This window comes from Leopardus geoffroyi, chromosome E3, assembly GCF_018350155.1.
Source record: "Leopardus geoffroyi isolate Oge1 chromosome E3, O.geoffroyi_Oge1_pat1.0, whole genome shotgun sequence".
In the NCBI taxonomy this organism is placed as follows: Eukaryota; Metazoa; Chordata; class Mammalia; order Carnivora; family Felidae; genus Leopardus; species Leopardus geoffroyi.
In genome coordinates this window covers 41,953,403-41,977,672 of record NC_059340.1, presented here as the reverse complement: position 1 = coordinate 41,977,672, position 24,270 = coordinate 41,953,403, and the positions used below count along the sequence as shown (strand labels likewise).

The 24,270-nt window shown below is 49.4% G+C and overlaps 1 protein-coding gene across 6 annotated transcripts in view; it reads right to left on the bottom strand.

The window, feature by feature from the left end:
- Nucleotides 1-24,270, bottom strand: part of IL9R (interleukin 9 receptor) — a 49,925-nt gene that overhangs the window by 21,079 nt on the left and 4,576 nt on the right. For 4 of the 6 annotated variants that reach the window (XM_045461172.1, XM_045461171.1, XM_045461173.1 and 1 more), the window contains 7 exons: nt 23,956-24,067; nt 23,647-23,825; nt 22,989-23,134; nt 22,399-22,606; nt 21,795-21,900; nt 20,699-20,783; nt 18,034-19,152 (listed from right to left, as the gene is read on the bottom strand). In XM_045461172.1, the coding sequence (XP_045317128.1) occupies nt 18,652-19,152; nt 20,699-20,783; nt 21,795-21,900; nt 22,399-22,606; nt 22,989-23,134; nt 23,647-23,825; nt 23,956-24,067 (1,337 nt within the window). In that variant the 3' untranslated portion in view covers nt 18,034-18,651. Of the gene's footprint in view, nt 1-18,033; nt 19,153-20,698; nt 20,784-21,794; nt 21,901-22,398; nt 22,607-22,988; nt 23,135-23,646; nt 23,826-23,955; nt 24,068-24,270 lie in introns of those variants that run through there. The other 2 variants (XM_045461170.1, XM_045461174.1) reach the window with 2 other exon arrangements.

Sequence of the window (24,270 nt, the reverse complement as noted above, 5' to 3'; positions counted from 1 at the left end):
GAAATATGTTAAACATCATTAATCCTTATGGAAATGAAGATTTAAACCACAGTTACTCTTTTACACACACTAAAATTGCTATAATCAAGAAAACTACAAAACAACAAATGTTGGCAAAGATGTGGACAAATTGGAGCCCTTAAACCGAACTTGTGGAAAGGTAACAGGGTGGAGCCTATGTGTAAAATAGTTTGGCATTTCCTCAAAAAGATGAAGACGTAGAATTACCACGGGACTCAACAACTCTACTCCTAGATGTGTATCCAGATGAATTGAAAACAGTAGTTTGAAAAAAGAGCACGTGCACAAACACACACAGCAGCACTGCTCACGGTAGCCGAATGGTAGAAAGTATGCAAATGACCCTTGGGGGCGAAGGGATAGACAAACTGGGGCAGACCCACGAACAGCAATATTATTCTGTCCTAGAAAGGAATGAAGCAACATGGCGCGGCCGCAGAGAACAGCACGTGGCTCCTCAGGAAAGCAACACAGACTCCACCTCTGCACACACGCCCAGAAATCGAAAGCGAAGCCCTGAGCCGACATTCCTGTTCCGTGTTCATAGCAGCCTCTTTGTGAAGAGGAAGCCACCCGAGCGACCGCCGCCGGACGAATAAACAAACACGATGCGGTCTCTACGCGACGGAATAGCCTCGGCCTCACCAAAGGCGGGAATTCTGACACCTGCCACGACACGGACTGAACCTTGCAGTCGTCGTGCCGAGGGAAATACGCCAGTCACGGGGGGGGAAATGCTCTCTTCTTCCCAAATCAACCCATTTTTGCTGGTGGGGACCGGCGGCGTTCTATTTAAGGTAAACGGAACTAATAAGGAAGCGCACCCGCAGGGCACGAGATCAACACAGAAACACCACGTGCACATCGACACACTCCCGACGACCCGTCGGAAAGAGAAGCGAAGAGACGGTCCCATTTACAACCGCATCAGAAGGAACGATGTGCCGGCGGGGGGCGGGGGTTGGGGGGTTGGGAATCTAAGCAAGCAGGTGACAGACCTGCTCTCTGAGGACAGGACACTGGGGACAGAAACGGAGGAAGACGCACAGGGATGAAAAGCCAATCTGTGCTCCCGGACCTGGAGGAATCGACCCTGTGACCGCGTCCGCCCCGCCCAGAGCGATCTGCAGACCCGGGGCCATCGCACCGAACTCCCCACGACGCCGTCGCGGACACAGGGCCGACACCCCGAGCCGCGCGCGGAGGCGGGACGGACCCCGCGCGGCCCGAGTGGCGGGAGCGCGAGCACCGCCCCGACACCTGCTCCCGGACCGCGAACAGCGGGAGGACGCGGCGGGAACCGAGTCGGCGCGGAGCAGGAACACGCACGCGCGGCCCCGCGGCCCCGCGGCCCCGGAGCCCGGAGCGGGAAGACCCGACGGCCGCGCGCACAGCCCCGCGGGGGACACAGTGTCACCGCGCACCAAGCCATGCCGGGCCCTTCGCCGCCGCGTCCCCTGAACACCGACCCGCCCAGCTTCACCGCTTCGGAAGCTCCTCCTCACCGGGCCTCGCCTTCTCCTCACCTGCTCCTCCCGCGGCGGGTCCTGAGGAGACGGGTTCTTGTCGGCGTGGACGCGGCCCCACGTCCTCCCAAAGTCACCAGAGCGGGTCCGGAGGAGCCCGTGCTCCCCCCAGCGTGGGCGCGGGCCCATGTCCCTCCAAATCCCCCACAGAGGGTCATGAGGAGTCCGGGCTCCCGTCAGCGTGGACGCGGCTCTCCGTCCCCCCAACCTTCCACAGGGGGTCCTAAGGAAGACTGAATTTCCGTCAGCGTGAACACGGCCCGACATCCTCCCAGAGCCTCCACAGCTGGTCCCGAGGAGGCCGGGGTCCTGCGAACGCAGGCAGAAGGCACCGGCAGAGCGCGCATGCCCGGCGTGAGTCATGGAGCCGGACTTGGGCGCCCCCTGCGGGCGGTGGAGGCAGTGCAGGATGCGGTGCACTCGGTTCCACGGAGGCACTGACACATCCACGGCCCCATTACATTTTTCTTTTTTTTTTTTTTTACATTTATTTATTTTCGAGAGACAGAGCACAAGTGGGGGAGAGGCAGAGAGAGAGAGAGAGAGAGAGAGAGAGAGGAGGAGAGAACGCAAAGCAGGCTCCAGGCTCTGAGCTGTCAGCATAAAGCCCTACACGGGACTCGAACCCACACACATTGAGATCATGACCTGAGCTGAAGTAGGGCGCTTAACCCACTGAGCTACCCAGGCGCCCCCCTCCCATTACATTAGAGAAAAAAAAATTAATATTTCTCTATTTTTGAGAGAAAGAGAGTGAGAGCGGGTGGTGGGAGGGGCAGAAAGAGCGGGAGACAGAGGATTTGAAGCGGGCTCCGTGCTGTCAGCGTACGACCAGACATGGCGCTTGAACTCGGGAACCCTGAGCTGAAGTCGGGGGCTTAACGGACTGAGCCCCACATTTTGGAAATTTTCAAATGAATGGAGTCTCCAGTCAAATGCTGACTTCTCCAGAAATATTATATATATATATATATATATATATATATATATATATATATATATATATAATATAAATAATTGGAAAACATAAAATGCAGTGTGGACAAGAACTTTATAACTTACACCACAATTCACTCAAACTTTTATATACATTTAAAATACACAACTACCAGGCACCTGGGTGGCTCATTCGGTTGAGCGTTGGCCTCTTGGTTTTGACTCACGTCATGATCTCACCGTTGGTGAGTTCGGCCCTGCGCTGACAGCAAGGAGCCTGCATGGAATTCTCTCTCTCCCTCTGTCTCTGCCCCTCCACATCTCTCTCTCTCCCTCTCTCTCTCTCTCTCAATACATAAACTTTAAAAAAATAAAATACAACTGTCAAAATATCAAAAAGAAAACATGAAAGAAATCTACATGGCCTTGGGTTTGGTGATGAGTTTTAACACACAACACCAAACGCCCATCCACAAAGAAAACTAAATGATAATGTGAGGTTTATGAAATTAAAACTTCTACTCTGACAGACCTTGCTCAGAGAACTAAAAGACAACCTACAAACTGCAAGAAAATTTCTGCAACACACACATGTGATCAAGCATTTGTATTCAAAACATACAAAAACCTATCAGAAGTCAACAATAAAAAAAAAAAAACTAATTGATAATGGGCAAATATCTGAACAGACACCTGGGCAAAGAAGGTATACACATAGTAAATAAGCATTCAAAAATATGCTCCACATCCTGGATCATTAGAAAGTTAGAAATGTAAACAACAATGAAATACTACTGCACACCTATTAGAAAAGCTAAATTCCAAAAGATGAGAACACCCCCTGGTGAAGGGTGGGGTATGACGGGAATGCTCCTTCACCCTGGGGGATGCAAATACCGTGGCAGGATTCTTTACCTCAATGACAGGGGTTCGTTGTCTCGCCTCCTCGAAGAATGAAGAAGTGGTCACAGAACTAAACGAGCAGCAGGCGAAAGTTTATTAGAGTCTAAGATTAGAAAGTAAGAATAGTATGGAATCTCTTTACAGCAGAGAGGGGGCATTCTAAAGTGAATACCCTCAACTACAGGCAAGGGACTTTGTTTTAGAGGGTTTGGGTCAGCCCCTTTCCTTCCCCTTTGTTCCTTCTCAGGTTCTACCTTATTGGCTAGGTAACTCTAAATGCCTGGCCATTCCTTTTTGAATCACTCATTTCCATTGTATGAGGGATGGTCTATGGCCCTGGGGGTCATATGTTTTACGATCTACTTACCTTTACTCAGGTCTTTTGTCAAATTCCGGAAGGAAACTGGGGGGGGAGTATGTGGTGTTTGTTTCATTCTTTTTTAATTTTTTTAAGTATAGTTATTTATTTTGAGAAACAGAGAGAGAGAAAGAGAAAAAAATCCCAAGCAGTATCCACACCATCAGCATGGAGCCCAAGGTGGAGCTTGAACGCACAAACCCAGAGATCATGACCTGAGCGAAAACCAAGAGCCCACCGTTTAGCCAGCTGAGCCACCCAGGTGCCGCTCTGTTACATTCTTAAGAGGAACTTTACACCTGAAGGAGTTTGCTCAAGGTCACACGTTCCCAGAAAAATGTCTTTGAAAATACGTGTTCTTCCCCATCCAGGGACCTTCAAGGCCTCACCTCTCTCCCTTTCCGCCTACTGAATCCTATCTTTCCCTATCAATAGCGCCACATTGGAAGACAGTTTTGCTTTTTTTTCCCAACGCTTATAGGTCCCACCTCAGCATCCAACAATTGTGTTTCTGGTATTTAGACAACTGCTTTGAAAAACTATTTCCAAACAAACACTAGCAAGTGGTTATGCACAGCAGCTCTATTCATAATAGTTACAAATCTGAAGAAATCGGTAGATATCCTTCAGTAGATGGATCCATAAGCAAACAGGTACATGCGCGTGAAGGAAGCAGAATACGCCACCCCAAGATATGCCTATTTGCAACAAGGATGACTTGGGCTGATTAATTTTAAGTAACAACAGACACAGGAGAATCTCTGACAACCCGGTAGAAGTTGTCCTTTGGTGAGAGAAATTTACACCTACAAAGGGAAGCTCCATTTGTCTCTCAGTACCAGGAACAGAATGACTAAATCTCAAGAAATCCATATCAAAAGAGAAGGCACAGACTTAAACCTGCATAACAACCATACCTCATTTACTGTGCTTGGCCTGGTAATGTCCCTTAACTGGCTTTCCCATTACCCAAGATCTTTCTTTTGTCTTTACCTGAAGATGATACTTAAAGTGATGGCTTGATTGGGATGAGCACTGGGTGTTGTCTGGAAACCAATGTGACAATAAATTTCACACTAAAAAAATAAAATAAAGTGATGACTTGAGCCATATAGGAGAGTTATTCCATTTTCCTAGGTATCTCCCACATGCACAGGATGTATACATGTTATTAAACTTTTGTTTGTTCTTCTCCTTTTAATCTTTTATTTGTTGGGGGGGGGGGGTGTCTCAGCCAAGAACCTAGAAGAGTACAGGGAAAATTATTTGTGCTCACCTGCACATGTAAAGCAATACTATTAAATAATATAAAAGAATGACCAACCCATGCAAAGGCATGGATAAATTTTACGTGGATTTTGCTAAGTGAAAAACAAATCAGTCTGAAGAGGCTACATAAAGCATGAACCCATTTATGTGACATTATGGAAAAAGCAAACTAAACAGATGATAAACAGATTACGAGACTGAGGTTCAAAGTTTTGCATCGAATACTTTAATGATGGATACCTGCCTCTGTGCATTTGTCAAAACTCATAGATTTCTATAGCCCAAAGAGTAAATCATATTCTATTCAAATACGGTAATCTAAAATGTGTGATTGTCACAGGATGGAATACAGAATGTGACAAATAACCTAACTGTAGTAGAAATGTATGGGGGGGGGGGGGGGGACCTGACTGTAGCTGCTGGGCAAAAGTGCTGATCTTGATGTGGAGAACAAAGGCAAAAGAAATAAAAAATTAAATTTTCTTTGCAGACCATTGACAAGTACTTAATGATGTGGAGAACAAAGGAAAAGGGGGAAAAAAAACTAAATTTCCTTACCACTTGCAGCCCATTGACAGGTCCTTGAGACAGGCAGAATGACCTTCTTCTGGGAGCTCAGCTGCCTCAATGTTAATACTTAGGTAGGGGCAAAAGGCAACCTTATCTTAACATTAGTCCAACCTCCAGGATCCTGTAAGTCTCCTTTAACATATAAAAATCGCTTTGGAAACTTCTTTTATCTCTACTTCCCCACCACCAAGATATGTATTAGCAATCATCCTCCAAATATATGGCCCGCTGATATACATATGGAGGGTCTCGAGGTTTTACTAGACAGTAGTAAATGACCACACAGGTTCCTGGAAACCCTGTTTCCAAATTCCTTACAGACTTACACTAACCCTAACCCCCTCCCAACTTGAAAATATGTAACCAGTCACTCCTCACAACCTCAGTGCAGCTCTTTCTGCCCACAAGATCTGTCCCCGCACTCTAAAACCAACTTTTCTGCAGTAAACACGTCTCAATAAACCCCTGTAACCCAATATTTGACATCAATCTGACCTGAGAAACTTTGGAAATAAAGGGCATCTAGACTAAATACAAAAAATGTAGGGGCACCTGGGTGGCTCAGTCGGTTAAGCGTCCTACTTTGGGTCCGGTCATGATCTCGTGGTTGATGAGTTCAAGCCAGCGTCGGGCTCCGTGCTGACAAGCTTGGAGCCTGGAGCCTGCTTCAGATTCTGTGTGTGTCTCTCTCTCTGCCCCTCCTCCACTCACGCTCTGTTTCTCTCTCTCTCAAAAATAAATAAACGTTAAAAGTAAATAAATAAAAATAAAAAATAAATAAATACAAAAAATATAGCATACATAAACAATGGACTCTATTTTACAAAGTTCTTTCCGGTGGGGATAGTAGCTAACAATTCCGAAACCATTACATCTGCAATCTAGAATGGAGAAATGAATTAAATAAACGAAAAAAGGTGGGAGCCAAGGGTGAAAAAGAAAACCACAGGACAAAAATGGACTGACCAGGAGATTTATGAATATACCCCTCTATTTTCCTTAGGAAGACTATCTTGCCTAAAACACATTCGTTGCCAATAATTTCTTTTTTTCCATGCTTTCCCTTCCTTTTGTTGCATCCACACGACTCCTGAAGCAGAATGCTACGGGCACCAGTGACAGTCACAACAAAGTTTATTACAATGAGAGGCAAGGCCGACCAATCGGGACCAACACTCTTTTTTTTTTTTAATTTTTTTTTCAACGTTTATTTATTTTTGGGACAGAGAGAGACAGAGCATGAACAGGGGAGGGGCAGAGAGAGAGGGAGACACAGATTCAGAAACAGGCTCCAGGCTCTGAGCCATCAGCCCAGAGCCTGACACGGGGCTCGAACTCACGGACCGCGAGATCGTGACCTGGCTGAAGTCGGACGCTTAACCGACTGCGCCACCCAGGCGCCCCAAGACCAACACTCTTGATAAGAGTGCGCCCCGAACAGCCGGGGTACACAATTTTTAAACCCAATCACATCGTTTTATGAATTCCTGGGAACGGAACAGAGAAACAGTTCCCAGATGAATTAGAAACAGTTGCCAGATGAGTTAGAAACAGTTGCCTAATGAGGTGTTTATTTTAGACTTTCTGCCTCTAAGTTGCAACCAGTGGATCTCCTTGACCTTGTCTTTGATGCTCTTTTCTTTGAACTTTTGTTTCCTTCATTGGTGAAGCCTGATTTACCAGAGCAAAAGCAAGGCTGTTATCTTTTGACCTTCAGTGTCAGAACAAAGCTGTTATTTTTCAAGCTAAGCCTTAGCCCTACACTACAATTTAACCCTTACACTTTAAAAGCCTTTCCTTTTCTACAGTTTGATGGAGATGTTTCTTATTTGCTAGGTCAGAGGCTGCCAGATTCATGAATCATTAAATAAAGCCAATTGGGGGCACCCGGGTGGTTCAGTCGGATTCAGTTAGGCATCCAACTTTGGCTTAGGTCATGATCTCACATTTTGTGAGTTCAAGCCCCGCGTCGGTCTCTGTGCTGACAGCTCAGAGCCTGAAGCCTGCTTCAGATTCTGAGTCTCCCTCTCTCTCTGCCCCTCTCCTCCCCTGCTCGTGCTGTCTCTCTCTCTCTCTCTGTCTCTCTCGCAAAAATAAATAAATTTAAATAAAGCCAATTGGATCTTTAAGTGTACACAGATGGATTTTGTTTCTCTTTATTTGTTAACTGTTTAACTTTGAGAGAGAGAGAGAGAGCACAAGCAGGGGTGGGACAGAGAGACAGAGGGAGACAGAATCTGAAGCAGGCTCCAAGCTCCGAGCTGTCAGCTCAGAGCCCACTGCAGGGCTCGAACCCACAAACTGTGAGATCATGACCTTGTTGCATCCACACGACTCCTGAAACAGAATGCTATGGGCAGCAGTGACAGTCACAGCAAAGTTTATTGCAACGAGAGGCAAGGCCGACCGATGGGGACCGACACTCTTGATCAGAGTGCGGCCTTGAACAGCTGGGGTACGGAGTTTTTATAGCCGACCACATCGTCTTATCATCACCTGGGAACAGAACAAAGAAATAGTTCCCAGATGGGGGTGGAAACAGTTCAGACCTTCTGCCGCTAAGCAGCAACCAGTTGACCTCCTTGACCCTGCCTCTGGCGCCACTTTTTCAAAGTTCTCAACACGCCCTTGCCCCAATCCAACCAATCACCAATCCAGTTGACTTTCCTTGAACTTTTGTTCCCTTGATTGATAGGACAAGGCTGTTATCTCTTAACCCACAGCGTCAAAACAAAGCTATTATTTCTCAAGAGTACAGGTTAGCCCTACTACAATTTAACCCTTACAACCTGAGCCAACCTGAGCCAAAGTCAGAGGCTTAACCAGATGGAGCTGCCCAGGTGCCCCAGATGGATTTTGTTTCTTAATGACAGGTTTATCTCCCTTGGAGTGGGAAGTTATAAATAAGTAAGAGGATCAGGTTACCATATCCATGTGATAGTGGATGCAATTGGAGACATCAGCATAAACTCATCTTTAGCTTAATATGGAAACTGACATGGGGCGCCTCGGTGGCTCAGTCCCTTGGGCATCTGACTCTTGATTTTAGCTCAGGTCATGAACCCAGTTGGGGATCAATCTACGTGCGGAGCTCTGTGTTGAGCGTGAAGCTTGCCTCTCTCTCTCCCTCTGTCCCTCTCCCCTGCTTGAGCCCTCTCTTGCTCTTTCAAAAAAAAAAAAAAAAAAAAAGAATAGAATTGCCATTTACTTTACCAGCAACATGAGTTTCTTTGGGAACGCCTGAGGAATCGCAATTCAGGACAAGAAAACTATGGCAAACCACAGACAACTCCAAAAAGACAAAGGAAAGGTCAGTTTGTGTTGGGTTTATAGAGAAAGTGGGGGTGGGGGTGGGGAGGGGGGCATCCTGGTGGCTCAGTCGGTTATGGTTCAGGTCATGATCTCACAGATCGTGGGATGGAGCCCTGTGTCTCTCTCTGGGCTGATAGCGCAGAGCCTGCTTGAGATTCTCTCTCTCCCCCTCTCCCTCTCACACTCTCCCTCTCTCACTCAAAATAAGTAAACAGGGGCGCCTTGGTGGCTCAGTTGGTTGAGCGGCCAACCTCGGCTCAGGTCAGGATCTCACGGTCCATGAGTTCGAGCCCCGCGTCGGTCTCTGTGCTGACAGCTCAGAGCCTGGAGCCTGTTTCGGATTCTGTGTCTCCCTCTCCCGTTCATGTGCTGTCTCTCTCTGTCTCAAAAATAAATAAACATTAAAAAAAAATTTTTAATAAGTAAACATAATAATTTTAATTAAAACAATAAATAATAAATATTTAAAAATAATAATTAACTGATTGATTAGGAAATTTCAGAGTATTGTTATGAACTGTTAAAAAGAAACCCCTGGGGAGGAGGGGTGGCACTTGGGTTACTCAGTGGGTTGAGCATGTGACTTCAACTCAGATCATGATCTCAGGGTTCACGAGTTTGAGCCCCACATTGGGCTCGTTGCTATCAGCATAGAACCTGCTTCAGACCCTCTGTCCCCCTTTCTCTCTGCCCCTCCCCCACTCACACGCTTGCTCTCCCTCAAACATAAATAAAACATTAAAAAATGAATAAATCATGAGAATAAACATCACTTGTGATTAAAAAAAAGAAGAAGAAGAAGAAAAGAAAACCAGAGGCCCAAAACGATGTCACTTTGACCAAGTTCTTTCTGCTGGCTGTGTTGCTGGATTCTTTACCTCAATACCCGGATTTCGTTGCCTCAAATAAAGAGGTGGACACAGAAATAAAATGAGCAGCAGGGAAAGCTCTCATTATACTATTAGAGTATACTCTAGAGCTCTCTTATACTATTAGAATATAAGGTTACAAAGTAAGAATAGTATGAAAGCTCTCTTGGCAGACAAGGGGCATTCGAAAGTGAATGCCCAGGACTATAGGCAAGGGTCTTTGTTGTATAAGGTTTGGTTGGCCCCTCCTTCTCTTCTCCCTTGTTCCTTCTCTCTGGTTTCTTCTCAGGTTCTACCCTTATTGGCTAGGTAACTCTAAATGCCCAGTCATTCCTTTTTGATTGGCTCATTTCCATTGTATGAGGGGTGGTCTATGGCCCTACCGTTCCTTGTGGGTAATAGGTTTTATGGTCTACTACTTATTTCTAGTTAGGCCTTTTGTCAAATTCCTGAGGGAAACCTGAGGAGGAGTAGGTGGGGTCTGTTACATTCTTAACGGGAACCTTACACCCGAAGGAGTTTGCTGCGGTCAGACGCTCCCAGCATCGTTCCAAAACATGTGTTTTTCCCCACCCAGGGACCTCAGGTTGTAACCTTTCCCTCTCTGCCTACTAAATCCTATCTTCCTATTATAGTTGTATCCCAACTGATGTTACGTGTGTGAGAGCTCCCCCTTCGGGCTTCCTGGCTCCATTTTAAGGAAGGATTCCTTTCTTTATTATACACAAAATATTTTAAATTACATGTGTAGACATAAGCTGGAATACATACATATATTTCCTGGCATTGTCAACTGAGCAGATTGAGTTCCCACAGTGTATAAGTTTTTTATGCCATTCTCTATAAAAAGGGGCTCTTAGAAGAGATATCTGGCACTAAGGGCTGAGACAATGAATACGGGAGCCGGGATAACCCTGAAGTATCAGAAAGGAAGTCAGTGCCAATAATAAAAATCCCACCCAAGTTGAAATTATGTCAGTGGAAACAGGGCAACAGATAGAGCCACGACAGGAATAAACTGATCAACCAAACGCCCTACTGCTGGAATAAAACCAAACACTACGTTAACTACTCAGGTGTCCACACTGGTAAAAAGAACTTATTACATACATTTCTTTTTGTAATTAGTAGAAAGCAATGTACAAGAATTCCAAATGCTTGATGTAGACACTCAGCCATCCATCACAGAGGTGGAACTAACTCTGCAAAACACCTGACCATTCCTCCTCAACACTGTCAAGGTCACTGAAACCTGCATGGGATCCTAGAGCACTGAAGGTAGAACAGAAAGAAACTAGATACAATCTGGACTTCGGTTAATCATAAGATACCAAGGGGCACCTGGGTGGCTCAGTCCATTAGGCACCCAACTCTTGATTTTGGCTCAGGTCGTGATCCCAGGGTTGTGAGATCGAGCCCCATATTGGGCTCTGCACTGAGCATGGGGCCCACTAAGATTCTCTCTCTCTCTCTCTCTCTCTCTCTCTCTCTCTCTCTCCCCCCCCCCCACTATCCCCTGCCCATGCTCTCTCTCTGTGTCTCTAAAAAATAATAATAAATAATATCAATATTGGCTCATTAACTGTAACAATTCTGAAAAGAACCAGAAAGAGAATAGAAATTAAAGGTCAAATAAGACAGCGGGGTGCCTGGCTGGCACAATCAGTTGAGCATCCAACTCTTGACGTCAGCTCAGGTCATGATCTCATGGTTCATGGGATCAAGCCCAGTGTGGGGCTCTGCACTGTCAGCACAGAGCCTGATTGGGTTCCCTCACTCTCCCTCTCCCTTTCTGCTCCTCCCCAGCTCATGCTCTCTCTCTCTCTCTCTCTCTCTCTCTGTCACATGCATGCTCAATATAAATAAATGCACTTTTTCAAAAAATCAAAAGAGAGAAAACTGAAAGACTGGAAGAAATGGGTGATTTCTAATTACAAATGCACATTAACAAAATGGACTTTGAAATAATGAAACATAGAAACGGACGAATGAGCAAAGATCACAGTAACGTTTAGACATCTTCCACTGGAAAATTCCCTAGGAACCGATGGGCTCATAGTAAACACCTGAGTGTTAACCAACATTTAACAGATTCTGATTTTAATATTAAAGACATAAATATAATAATAAATACACTATTGACATATTTTCATAGTTCATCTAATGTAGGATGCCAGTGATTCCAAAATAAACATTTTAATTTTTTTTTAACGGTTATTTATCTTTGAGACAGAGAGAGACAGAGTATGAACGGGGGAGGGTCAGAGAGAGAGGGAGACACAGAATCCGAAACAGGCTCCAGGCTCTGAGCTGTCAGCACAGAGCCCGACGTGGGGCTCGAACTCACAGACTGTGAGGTCGTGACCTGAGCCGAAGTCGGACGCCCGACCGACTGAGCCACCCAGGGGCCCCGGGGACTCAAAATAAACATTTTATGTACCATCACAAATGTGCTGCCAATTCAACTGTGAGTTTCCCAACAAAAGGAAAATAAAGTGATTGATGAGTTTACTTCCATTAAAGCCAGAAATTTTTAATTTTTAAAAGTTAATAATTTTAATTCAGTTTTGGTATAAATTATGTATTTACTTAAATAATGCGGGTTTTTTTTTAAGTTTCTTTATTTTGAAAGAGAGAGCACGTAAGCAGGGGAGGGGCAGAAAGAGAGGGAAAGAGAGAATCCCAGGCAGGCTCTGTGATGTCAGCCCAGAGCCCGATGCAAGGCTCAAACTCAGGAATCATGAGATCCTGACCTCAGCCGAAATCACAAGTGCAACACTTAGCCGACTGAGCCAACCAGGTGCCCCTAACACACCTACTTTTCAATGTGCATCCAACTGTGTCAACACCGGAACAGAGAGGACCCCGGACAGCCCCAGGGTGGCCAAGCGGCCGGCATCATGCACACCTGCTCCCACCCTACAAGCATCTGCAGCGGGCCCTGGCACACCTGCAATTAGATGCTTCAGGTGCTGCTCCTCTCCAAGAACCACAACCTTCGCTCTACCCTCCCACACTCTCTCTCTTTCTCTCCCTCCCTACCTCCCTCTCTCTCTTTCTCTATCTCTATCTCAAAATTAATGAATAAACATTTAAAAATGGTACACACACATATTTTCAAATGCAAACCTGTGAAAATTAAAGATCTACATAACCTTGGATTCAGTGATGAGTTTTTAAATAGAACATGAAAAGCCAGTCCATGAAAGAAAAAATTGCTGATGGTTACCATAGTAAAATGTAAACTATCTGCTCTGTGAAAGATCCACTAAAGAGAACAAAAAGAAAAGCCACAGATGGGGAGAAAATGTTTGCAAAACACATCTAAAAAAGGACGTTTATGCAAAATATACAAAGAAACTCCAAAACTGAAAAATGACCAACAACCCATAAATATGAGTAAAGATCTAAACACACCAAAGCAAACAAGATATACAGATGAGGGACGCTCAGTTGGTTGAGCGTCCAACTCTTTTTTTTTTTTTTTAATTTTTTTTAACGTTTTATTTATTTTTGAGACAGGGAGAGACAGAGCATGAACAGGGGAGGGTCAGAGAGAGGGAGACACAGAATCTGAAACAGGCTCCAGGCTCTGAGCTGTCAGCACAGAGCCCGACGCGGGGCTCGAACTCACGGACCGCGAGATCATGACCTGAGCTGAAGTCGGCTGCTTAACCGACTGAGCCACCCAGGCACCCCGAGCGTCCAACTCTTAATTTCAGCTCATGTCATGATCTCAGGGTGGTGGGATGGAGCCCTGCCTTGGGCTCCACACTATGCATGGAGCCCGCTTAGGATTCCTTCTCTCCCTCTCCCTTTGCTCCTCTCCCCCTCACCTCTTGCACACTACCTCTCTCTTTCTCTCTGTCTCGAATAAAAGCAATAATAAAAATTTTTTAAAGGATGCACAGATGAAAAATAAGCATACAGAATGTTGCTCAACATTACTTGTCATGAGGGAAAAGCAAGTGAAAACAACCAGCAAGCGCTGCTTATCTATAGAAGTGCCTAAAGTTTTGGGGCGCCTGGGTGTCTCAGTCAGTTAAGCGTCGGCCTCTTGGTTTTGGCTCAGGTCATGGTCTCGAGGTTCGTGAGTTCGAGCCCCACGTTGGGCTCCACTCTGACAGTGCAGAGCCTGCTTGGTTCTCACCCTCTCTGCCCCTCCCCTGCTCATGCTCTCTAAATCTCTCAAAATAAATAAACTTAAAAAATAAAAAAAGAAGAGGCTAAGGTCTTAAGAAAAACTAATAGCGATAGCAACAGGAACTTGAATTCATTGCTGATGGAATGTATACTGGTACAGCCATTTTGGAAGACACTTTGGCGGTTATTTCCCAAACTAAACATAGTCTCACCATATAAGCCAATAGTCACATTCATGGGTATCTGGACAAGTGCTCTGAAAACATGTTCAAGCAAAAACCAGCCTGCAGTTATGTACAGCATCTTTCTTCAAAAGGGCCAAATATTTTAACAAAACAGGATACCTCTCAATAGGTGAGTGAAAAACCAAGAGAGATGCATGCATGCAATGGAATATTAGTCATCAACAGAAAGGAATGATCTATCGAGCAAGGCCAAGACAAGGATGAGGCTTACATGCATGCTACTGAGGAACAGAAGACAATCTGAATACACGACACACTCTACAATCCCACTTGTATGACATGTGGGAAAGGAAAAATTACAGACATGGTAGACAACAGTGATTGAGCGTCTTTTGAGGGCAGGTTGACCAGGAGAATGGGTTGATGAAAAGAGGTGCTGAAGGGCCAGGTGGGAGTGTTCGCCTCTGCTTGGTGAGATCTGCTTGGTGCGTGTGAGCAAATCTGGTCTGAAGTAGCAGTGTCCATAAGAAAAGTCCTTCTCGCTCCAGGGGACAAAGGTCTTCCTCCATCACAAGTGTCACTATTTCAGGACCAGTTCTTAGGGAAATTTCTTTGAGGGTGTGGTAACAAAAATAACATAAAATTTCCTTTCATTACTTTTTATTTTTAAACATAGTAAAATATACATGACATAAAATTTACCACTTTCACCATTTTTAATTTATTTTTCTTATTTCTTTCTATTTTAGAGAGAGTGTGTGAGTGGGGGAGAGGGGCAGAGGAAGAGAGAGAGAGAGAGAGAGAAGAGAATCCCAAGCAGGCTCCACACAAAGCTCGGAGCCCAACACAGGGCTCGATCTCTGGGCTTGACTCTGGGATCACAACCTGAGCAGAAATCAAGAGTCAGACGCTCAACTGACTGAGCCATCCAGGAGCCCTTCACCACTTTTTTAATGTTTCTTTATTCATCTTGAGAGAGAGTGTGTGGGGGAGTGAGGGAGATGGGCAGAGGGAGGGAGAGAGAGAGAGCCCCAAGCAGGCTCCCTGCCCAGTGCCATGATCTGAGCCGAAATCAAGAGTCAGGTATTTAACCGACTGAATCACCCGGGTGGCCCATTTTCACCATTTTTAAATGAATATTCATAATGGTGTATAACCATCACCACTATCATTTTTCATTTCCATCGGCAATGCACGACAGTTCTCACTTCTTCACATCCTCACCGAAACTAGCTTCCAATTTTTAGATAACAGCCATTCTAATGGGTGTGAAGTGGCAACTCAGTGTGGTTTTCATTTTCATTTTTCTGATGTCTAAAGATGTTAAGGGGCGCCTGGGTGGCGCAGTCGGTTAAGCGTCCGACTTCAGCCAGGTCATGATCTCGCGGTCCGTGAGTTCGAGCCCCGCGTCAGGCTCTGGGCTGATGGCTCAGAGCCTGGAGCCTGTTTCCGATTCTGTGTCTCCCTCTCTCTCTGCCCCTCCCCCGTTCATGCTCTGTCTCTCTCTGTCCCAAAAATAAATAAAAAATGTTGAAAAAAAAAATTTAAAGATGTTAAGCATAATTTTATGTGTTTCTTGGGGTTGGATTAGGCAATAATCTATTGTGTATGACACCAAATAACATGCAGAATGTAAGAAAGTATTTGCAAATGGAATATCTGATATGAGTTTAGTGTCCAGAATAAAGAAAGAGCTCCTACAACAGCACAGGCACAAGCAACCCGATTAAAAAATAGGCAAAGGACTTGAACAAGCTTGTCTCCAAAGAAAATACACAAGTAGCACATGAAAAGATACTCAACATCACCAGCCATCAGGGAAATGCAAGGCAAAATCACGCAGAGGTACCACTTTGTACCCATCAGAAGAGCGACTTAAAAAAAAAAAAAAAAGGACACTACCAATAGTTGGTGAGGATATGCAGAAATTGGAACTGGAGTACATTACCGATGTAAAATGTTGAAGTCACTGTGGAGAACGGTTCAGTGATTCCTCAAAAAGTCTAAACATAGTTAACACGATCTAGCAATGCCCCTCCAAGAAATATACACAAAAACGTAGACAACGGGTATAGGAACAAAAACTTGTACACGGATGTTCACAGCAGTACTGTTCACGACAGTGAAAGAGTGGAAACCACCCAAATGCCCTCCAGAAGGATGAATGAACTACATGTGGTCTACCCACACAATGGAGTAATATTTGGCCACAATAAGGACTGAGGTGTCCATTCTCTAAAGTGGATAAACCTCAAAAACACTATGTTGGGGGAAAACTGTGCAGAAAGTCACATATTATATGACTGTATTTATACAAAGTGTCCAGAATAGGCAAAGCCACAGAGACCGGAAGCAGGCAAAGAGCTGCACAGGGCACAGTGTGGGGGGTGCAGGGGGGACCGCTTAATGGGAAGGGGATTTCCTTTGAGAGTGATGACAGTTGGACAATATTATGCATGTACTAACTGTCACTGAATTGAACACTTTAGAAGAGTTATGTTTAGATTACGTGAATTTCACCACATTGAAAATTAAAGAAAGAGGGCCACCTGGCTGGCTCAGTCTCTGGAGCATGCGAATCTTGATCTTGGAGTTACGGGTTCTAGCCCTACGTTGGGTGCAGAGATTACTTAAAAATAAAAAATCTTTTAAGTTTTTTTTCAACGTTTATTTATTTTTGGGACAGAGAGAGACAGAGCATGAACGGGGGAGGGGCAGAGAGAGAGAGAGAGACACAGAATCGGAAACAGGCTCCAGGCTCTGAGCCATCAGCCCAGAGCCCGACGCGGGGCTCGAACTCACGGACCGTGAGATCGTGACCTGGCTGAAGTCGGACGCTTAACCGACTGCGCCACCCAGGCGCCCCTAAAAAATCTTTAAGAAAAGAAAGAAAGAAAGAAAGAAAGAAAGAAAGAAAGAAAGAAAGAAAGAAAGAAAGGGAGAGAGAAAGAGAGAGAGAGAGAGAGAGAGAAAGAAGGAAGGAAGGAAGGAAGAGAGAGAGAAAAAGAAAGAAAGAGAAGCCACTGTGCATCCTCCCTCGCCAGGGAGAGTCCCCTTCCCTCACTGCTCTCAGCCTGGCTTTCCAGACCCTCTGCAGCCCAGCGGGCCAAATTTTGGACATCTGAGCTCCAGCCCATGCCGTGCGGCCAATCCCTCAAACCACCAGCTGTGTGAGGGCTCCAGCTGCCGGCCGCCTGCTCTCTGACTCCTTCAGTGCCCAGCGCTCGGCGACTTCCTCATCCCAAGGTCTTCAAACCTTGCTCTGCTGGAAACCGGATCACAGCACAAGCGTCCAAGGGTCATCTCATCACAAAAAAGGGAAACGCGTTTTCTGGGCACCAAGATATGCAGGCAGCTTGCTCAGGTGAACTCACAGCAACACTTACGAGGGACTGTTAGTCCCACAGGCTGAAGGGGCAGGAGTGTCTCACGTACCATCACACAGCCTCTAAGGCTGCACACTCCCAAAGCCAGGTCTCCGGGCGCCACCGAGAGAAGATGTGTGACTCACAGGAACAATGTCTCTGGCCACGCACAAGAGGCATCCCCGCTGTGGGGGTCACTCGTCATAGGCAGGTGGCCCAGGTTCCCTGTGAAGCCACAGAAGCCACGCAGATGCTGCTATAATAATACCCCAGGCCAGGGCTCCCCAAGGGGCGGGTGACTCATGCTATTTTTCTATCCTTGGTTACAGCTGAACATGCCTACACCTCACTTCCGTCCACACCCCTCCTCTCTCTACACACTAAAAATACATTCTGGGTCCTGCCTCACCCCTTCTGACCATGATCTGGCTCAGCTGAGGCTCCCCACAAAACCCCAGGGGCCTCCGCAGGCACGCAGAGGGGAGGGGGATGTCTGTCTGAGGCAGAGGAAGCCTTTGCCTTTGGGAGCCTGGGTCCACAAGTGTGTGTGTGTGTGTGTGTGTGTGTGTGTGTGTGTGTGTGTGTGTTTCTGTACAGGCCTCAGGGGACACCAGAGACTCATGCAGAGGTGCCCTCTCTGGTTGGTCTCCATTTGGATGCTAACTTCAAAATGTCAGCATCTCCAACCCCAGAAAACCCGAGAGTCGACAGACCCCCACCCCCCGCACTTCCTGTGGGCCCCTCTCCCGGTCAGCAGCAGTTTGAAACAACCACTGAATCCCCTTTAATCTCAGTAGCAGAGGTACCTCAGGGAGGCCCAGAAAGACAACACTCCGCCTGGTCACAGCACCTCATCTGTGTCTGCTGGGTGCCGGCTGGCCCTTTAAGGGAGCGAGGGCAGAACAGGCCGTGGAGCCAACACCCCCACTTCTGTGAGGGACCAGGGTGGAGCCCGCAAGCGGGGAGGGAAGTGGCGAGCCCGGGAGTGGGAGCTGCGTGGTAGGATGCTGAGGGGAGGGGAGAGAGGAGGGGTTTTCGGCCTCCGTCTGGACAGGAGATCTGTGCCGGGGCTTCATTCTCAGAGACTGTAGTCCATTTTCCACATGATGGACATTATGCAGCTGGCCCCGTCAGGGCTCTAAATCAAAGCCAGCGTCTGCCAAGGGTAGGAGCGAAGAAAGTGCCCTGAGGGCCTCATGCGACACATTCACCAGGGTCTTGCTCCTCTCTGTGACCAGCTCCCACACAGGTCCCTCCTTGCGTGGCATCCAGGCTCTGCTGGTCACAGGAAAGGCCACGGGCCAAAGCCAGGCTGGGCCCAGAGCTCTGCACGCTTCCTGGGAAGGCCGAGGGGTGGCACGCCCCGGGACAGCCCAAGGCACAGTAGTCACCACTGCTGCCCTCTGCCTGTGGGAGAGCTGGCCTGGTGGGGCTCCCAGGGACCCAGTCCTCCTGTGGCAGGTAGGCAGGTGGCTGCTCTCCCTGTGCCACACGACCTGCTAACAACACAGCCTCTGGGAGGCCAGGACGTGGGCCTTTCTCCTCTTCCTCCAGGACCACTGACTGCCAGGGATCCACTGGGCCGTAGGTCAGCCACGCGATGGCCTCCTGGACACTAGACTCCGAGGCTCTTCGCGGGGAACCGACACAGTCCTGGCTCGGCAGCAGACCGGTTCTGTGGGCCCCTATCCAGGTCTAGAACAGAGCATGGGGGGTGGGGGGAAGGGCTCAGGCAGCATGTTCAGGCCTCTCCCCGGAAGGAGCTTCCCCTGCTCCTCCAAGAAGCTCTCCAGACATCCTCACCCAGAGTCCAAGCAACGACTGTGCTTGGAACATGTTGTCTCACCCTCCATGTGCCAGCCCTGCCTCAGCACAGGGCCCTGAGTCTCTTCAGGACCCTCAGTAATCCGTGCTGGCGACAGGTGTCGAGGACAGAGAGAACCCCTGGCCGCTGCTCTAGGCACTTCCATCAGCTACAGAGACTGGGCACCCCCTCTTGAACCCCCATCACACACACACTGAGATGCTGTTGGAACCAGCACCCTTGGGCTAAGGGCAGCAGACCTGGACCCATCCGTGGAGCCACAGGAGGCCCCCACCTCCTACAGGAAAGTATTTCCTATGTGGGACCAGGAATCACCACCAAATGGACCACACATACCTCACCCTCTGTTACTGCCCTGCTCCCTGGACAGCCGACCCACGGCTCCATATCACCACTGGAGGGGTCTAAATACCCTGGCTGGTGACATGGGTCTACAGAGGAGGGCTGGGTGTCCACGACCCAGAAGGTACATTCCAGGGTGACGGAATCTGCCTTCGTGCCCAGACACCCCAGGGGTCTTGACAGTGATGGCCACTGCCTGAGAAAAGGGGGTGGCCTCCACCCAGCACAAAATGCTCAGCTTTAAGCTTTGAGTTATACTTTTGGGCAACAATCTTGAGAACTGGGTTTCCCTCTTTAATTTTTTTTTTTTTTTTTAATTTTCTGGGCTCCCTTTTGAGAATCACAAGGACGAGGCAGAGGGAAACCCGGCAACGGCAAGGGCATCAGGGAAGAGCAGGTCCGAGGGCACCAGGAAGCATCACCTCCCATCCACCACCCACAGTGGGGAACCTGAGACCACCTGCTGGGGCTGCTCCCTGCCCCCCTCCTGCCCGGGGAGGGGCAGGAGCCTCCGCGCCAGTGGGGGGCTGGGGGGGAGGGGGAGGTGTCTGAGGCGACCCTCCAGGTAGTACTCACCGTGGCACCACAAAGAGACACGTGTGGAGTGTACTCAGTGCTCACGGTGCCAGCATGCTACCCAGGGGAACAGGAGAGGCCAGGCACTCCACAGCGGCCACCAGAGCGCTGCGGTAGCCCAGAGACCACCGAAGTCCCCAGGGATAGTATAAGCACCAGACCCTCCCCGCAGAAACCTTCAGAGAAGCAGCGGGGACGAGACATGTGGCAGCTGCAGACAGCACCATTGTTTGCACCTTAAACTGACCATACACCTCACAGGGGCTGCTACTCAGAAATGAAAAGAAAGCCACAACAGAGAATAAAGCTAATCGTTCTGATGCATTTGAGACACAGCGTGTAAATGTAAACCGACTACATACACCAAAAAAAGCTCAAAGCACTGACAAAGGCCCCATGCGAGCCCCCGACTCTCGCCAGAAGCCCACATCTCTGTCGGGTCGGAATGGAGGCAAGCCCAGACTCCCCCTCAACCCCTGCCGTGAGCTGTGCACGCACCTGGAAGTCCCCATTGTGCACACTGTACAGGGACTGGAAGAAGGCCACTGGGGACGGCACGTTCTGGTAGAAGCTTCTCTTCACCCTGGGGCCAAGAGAGGACCTGGAGGCCTATGCACGCCCGAGGAGGGGCCCTTGGAGGCCCGGCTCCAGGAGGCATGATGTCCCTGCAGGAGCTTTGCTCCCTTCCAGCCAGAGGTGGCCCTGCTTCACCTGGGCTGCTGCCATTCTTACCTCTTGTTGGCTCCAAGACCCGACGCTTGCCCCTGTGGCCTCCCTGGCTAAGGGCCCCGTAGAACTGACTTATACAAAGACGCGTGTCCTTTACAGGGTGAGCTGTCATGGTGGGTTCAGGGCTCCAAGGTGACCACTGTGTCCACAGCCCACAGAGGGAGCTGGCACCTTCGGGAACCACACTTGTGCTCCTGGCACACAGGGGGCAGCTTCCTACCCCACCTGACGCCTCACTGAGCAACAGACCCACTGGCCCTGCCACGAGGATGTGGCACAGGGCTCCAACACAACAGGTCCCCAGCAGCCTCACCAGCCTCCCAGGGGAGGAAGTGGCCTCTCCAGCTCCCCACCTCGAGTCCCCAGTCCCACCTCCTCTGACCCCTAGGTTTCTCTTCCTAAGACCTGGCAATTTCCTCCACTTTGCTCCCCCTCTGCTTGTCTCTCCTCCTTCCGGACACCACCACTGGCCTCCCAGCAGGTCCTCTGCATATCCTCGTACCCCCAAAATGTATTCTCGAAATATAAACCAGATCTGGTCGCACACAGTTTCACACGCTTCGGGCATTTTCTTCTGCTCCCAGGTCGAGCCTGGCCTCCACAGCCCCACCAAGCACCCGCTTCCTCACCTGGCAACTGAGGAACTCCCCCACAGGTCCAGGGCAGAGGGTTCAAAACCCCCCGCCCCATCCAGGGCCAGAGGTTTGGCCCGAGATGCCCCACCTACCACATACCTACACACAGACATACTGACTCACATGCACACACATTGACATGCACACGGAAACTCCCCCAGAGTCACATGAACACAATCACGCACACACGCGTGCACACACACACACACACACACCCCTTGGCTACCCACCTGGGTGAAAGCTTGAACAGGAGGCAGGTCAGGCTGGTCAGTAGCAGAAAGACAGGTACAGCGACAAGGGTGCCGTCAGGCTGCCCCCGAGGTGATAACAGGGGGCCTGTGGGTAGGAAGGGCCCAGGGTCGTGAGCCTCCTTGGCAGCAGGATGTTCCTCCCAGTCCACATGGCAAAGCACCCCTGGGAGCGCCCCGGGCCACGGTGGAAATTTTCTCATAGGCCACAGAGGTTTGTGTCATGCCTGCTAATGAATCACCTACCCCTGGGCCTCACCTCCTCCATCGGCAAGGTCATCAGTGTCAGCCACCCTTCCTAGCAGGTTACAAAGGTCAGCCCAGCCCTTCCTAGGGAGATGAGACCATGTCCAGCCTCCAGAGCCAGAAGCAGAGGCCTGGTGGGCCACACTCACTCCCAGTGACAGACAGTAACTATAGTTTCCAAGAAGCCCAATGCTTGGCAAGTTAAAAATCTCAGACTTCCAGGGGAAGGTGGTCAACCGGGGTACAACTGCCTCAGGGAGGAAGTTCCAGGGAGGTGAGAAGGTGGGAGGGTGTGACAAACACGGGAAGGGAGGTGCTCTGGGAGGGGGGAGACCCCCACCTCGGGCAGAGGTCTGGGGAGAGGGGAAGCACACAGGCTGGCTCCAGTCACTCCACTGGCCCGCATAGTGCTGTTCCTCCGCCAGGTCATCCTCCGGTGAGGCCATCTGGACGCGCAGCCTGGCCTCGTAGCTGGAACCGGGGTCCAGCTCGATGGCTTCAAGCCTGAGCCAGGTCACCCCAAAAATGTGATCCCTGTGCTGGGCCTGCTGTGGGGTAGAGAACAGTTATCATTTGCTGAGGGTGACAGGGTCCATCAGCCCTCAAGAACACACACGCACACACACAACCACACACGCAGGCACACGTACACACACTGACACTCATCTACCCCCATGTGCGCTTGCACACACAAACACGCTCACTACACTCACACTCATATATACAGGCATACCCGGTGCTCATCACACATATAAAGACACATATTCACGTACACACAGGTACACTCACAGACAAATGCACACGTGCACAGTCACACTCCTGACTCTGGCCACCTCCCCTCCTCATTATTCCAAGTTGGCATCTCCCGAGTGGCCCTTGGCTGCTGCTCCCAGAAGAGAGAGGCCCCTGGAGCAGTCAGCCCAGCGTTACCTCCCAGGTCTCCCCCTGCCTCTTGAAGGCCAGCTCATAGCTGAGCATGGAGATCAGAGGCTCCAAAGCGGGACTGACGCTCCAGGTCAGGACACAGTAGTCAGAGCTGACGTTGCTCTGCAAATCGGAGGGAGGGTCCAGCTTCACTGAAACAGAATGAGGCCACGCGAGGGTGTGCGTGTCAGCGTGCCCAGCACCGGGGGTCTGAAAAGGGCTGGGGGCAGGGAATGGCCAAGGCCCTTCCAGACAAGGGGCCTCACTGGGAGGCAGGTCTCCGTCTCCTCCCTGCTGCTGTCTCCCAGTGAGGCCTCAGGTGGGACGAGATGACAGGCAGTTCCTACGGCCCCTGCAGCCATAAGCTTCCCAGGGTCTTACCGGACTTCTTCCTACTGTGACTGAAGTGTATCTCAAGTGACTCAAGTCGTCCCCTTGCCCCAACTTACGGCCCTGAGTCTTCGTCCTCCTCCTGACCCCTACCTCTCCACTAACCAGTGGGCCCCTCCCTCCCAGGGGCCCTGCTCGCTCATAGCCCTGGGTGTCTCTTAGCAGGGACAGAGAGCACCCGCTGAGCCGTGGAGGTTAAGGGCAATGGGACCCTGCCCCCGATCCCCATGAAGCCAGGACGCTCCCCACCCAAGCACCCTACCCCAGGCCTCACCATGTCTCCGGGGCAGGTACTGTGGGTCCACCAGGCTGACCTGCTCCTTCCCAGAGACGTAACGGTGGAAAGTGATGGTGAAGTTGTCAGAAGGCACAAGCACCTCCTCAGGCGGCAGCACCAGAGTACACTCGCTGGCCCGGAAGACACATCTGTGATTGCCGCCCACGGCGTGGTTGCTGGAAAGGGTACGTGTCGCCACCAAGGGGCCACTGCGCCAGCCCAGCCCCTACTGCTGCTGTCATGGGGACCCATTCTCACCACTGGCCCCTGGCCCCTGCCCAGGTGGGCCTGGCCCTCCAGCCTCACCTGGTGAAGAGGAGCCAGGGACTGGGGCCCTGACCCAGCTCCACAGCCGACCAGTGGCAGTCGATCCTTAGGATGTTGTTGTTGAGGCAGATGAAAGATCCAGCCCCGAGCCCTGGGAACAGGGACGTTTGGGAGCTCACGACGGCTGCTTCAGGGCAGGATTAGTACCTAGCAGCTGACACCCTGACAGGGCAGTCCCCTGAGAATGATCCCAGGACAATGCATCAAGGGCAGGCCTGGGAGGTGATGGGCTCTGACCCATGGTGCATGGGTGGGAATGAAGTCCAGGCTGGTCGCTGGAGGACAGCCCCAAGC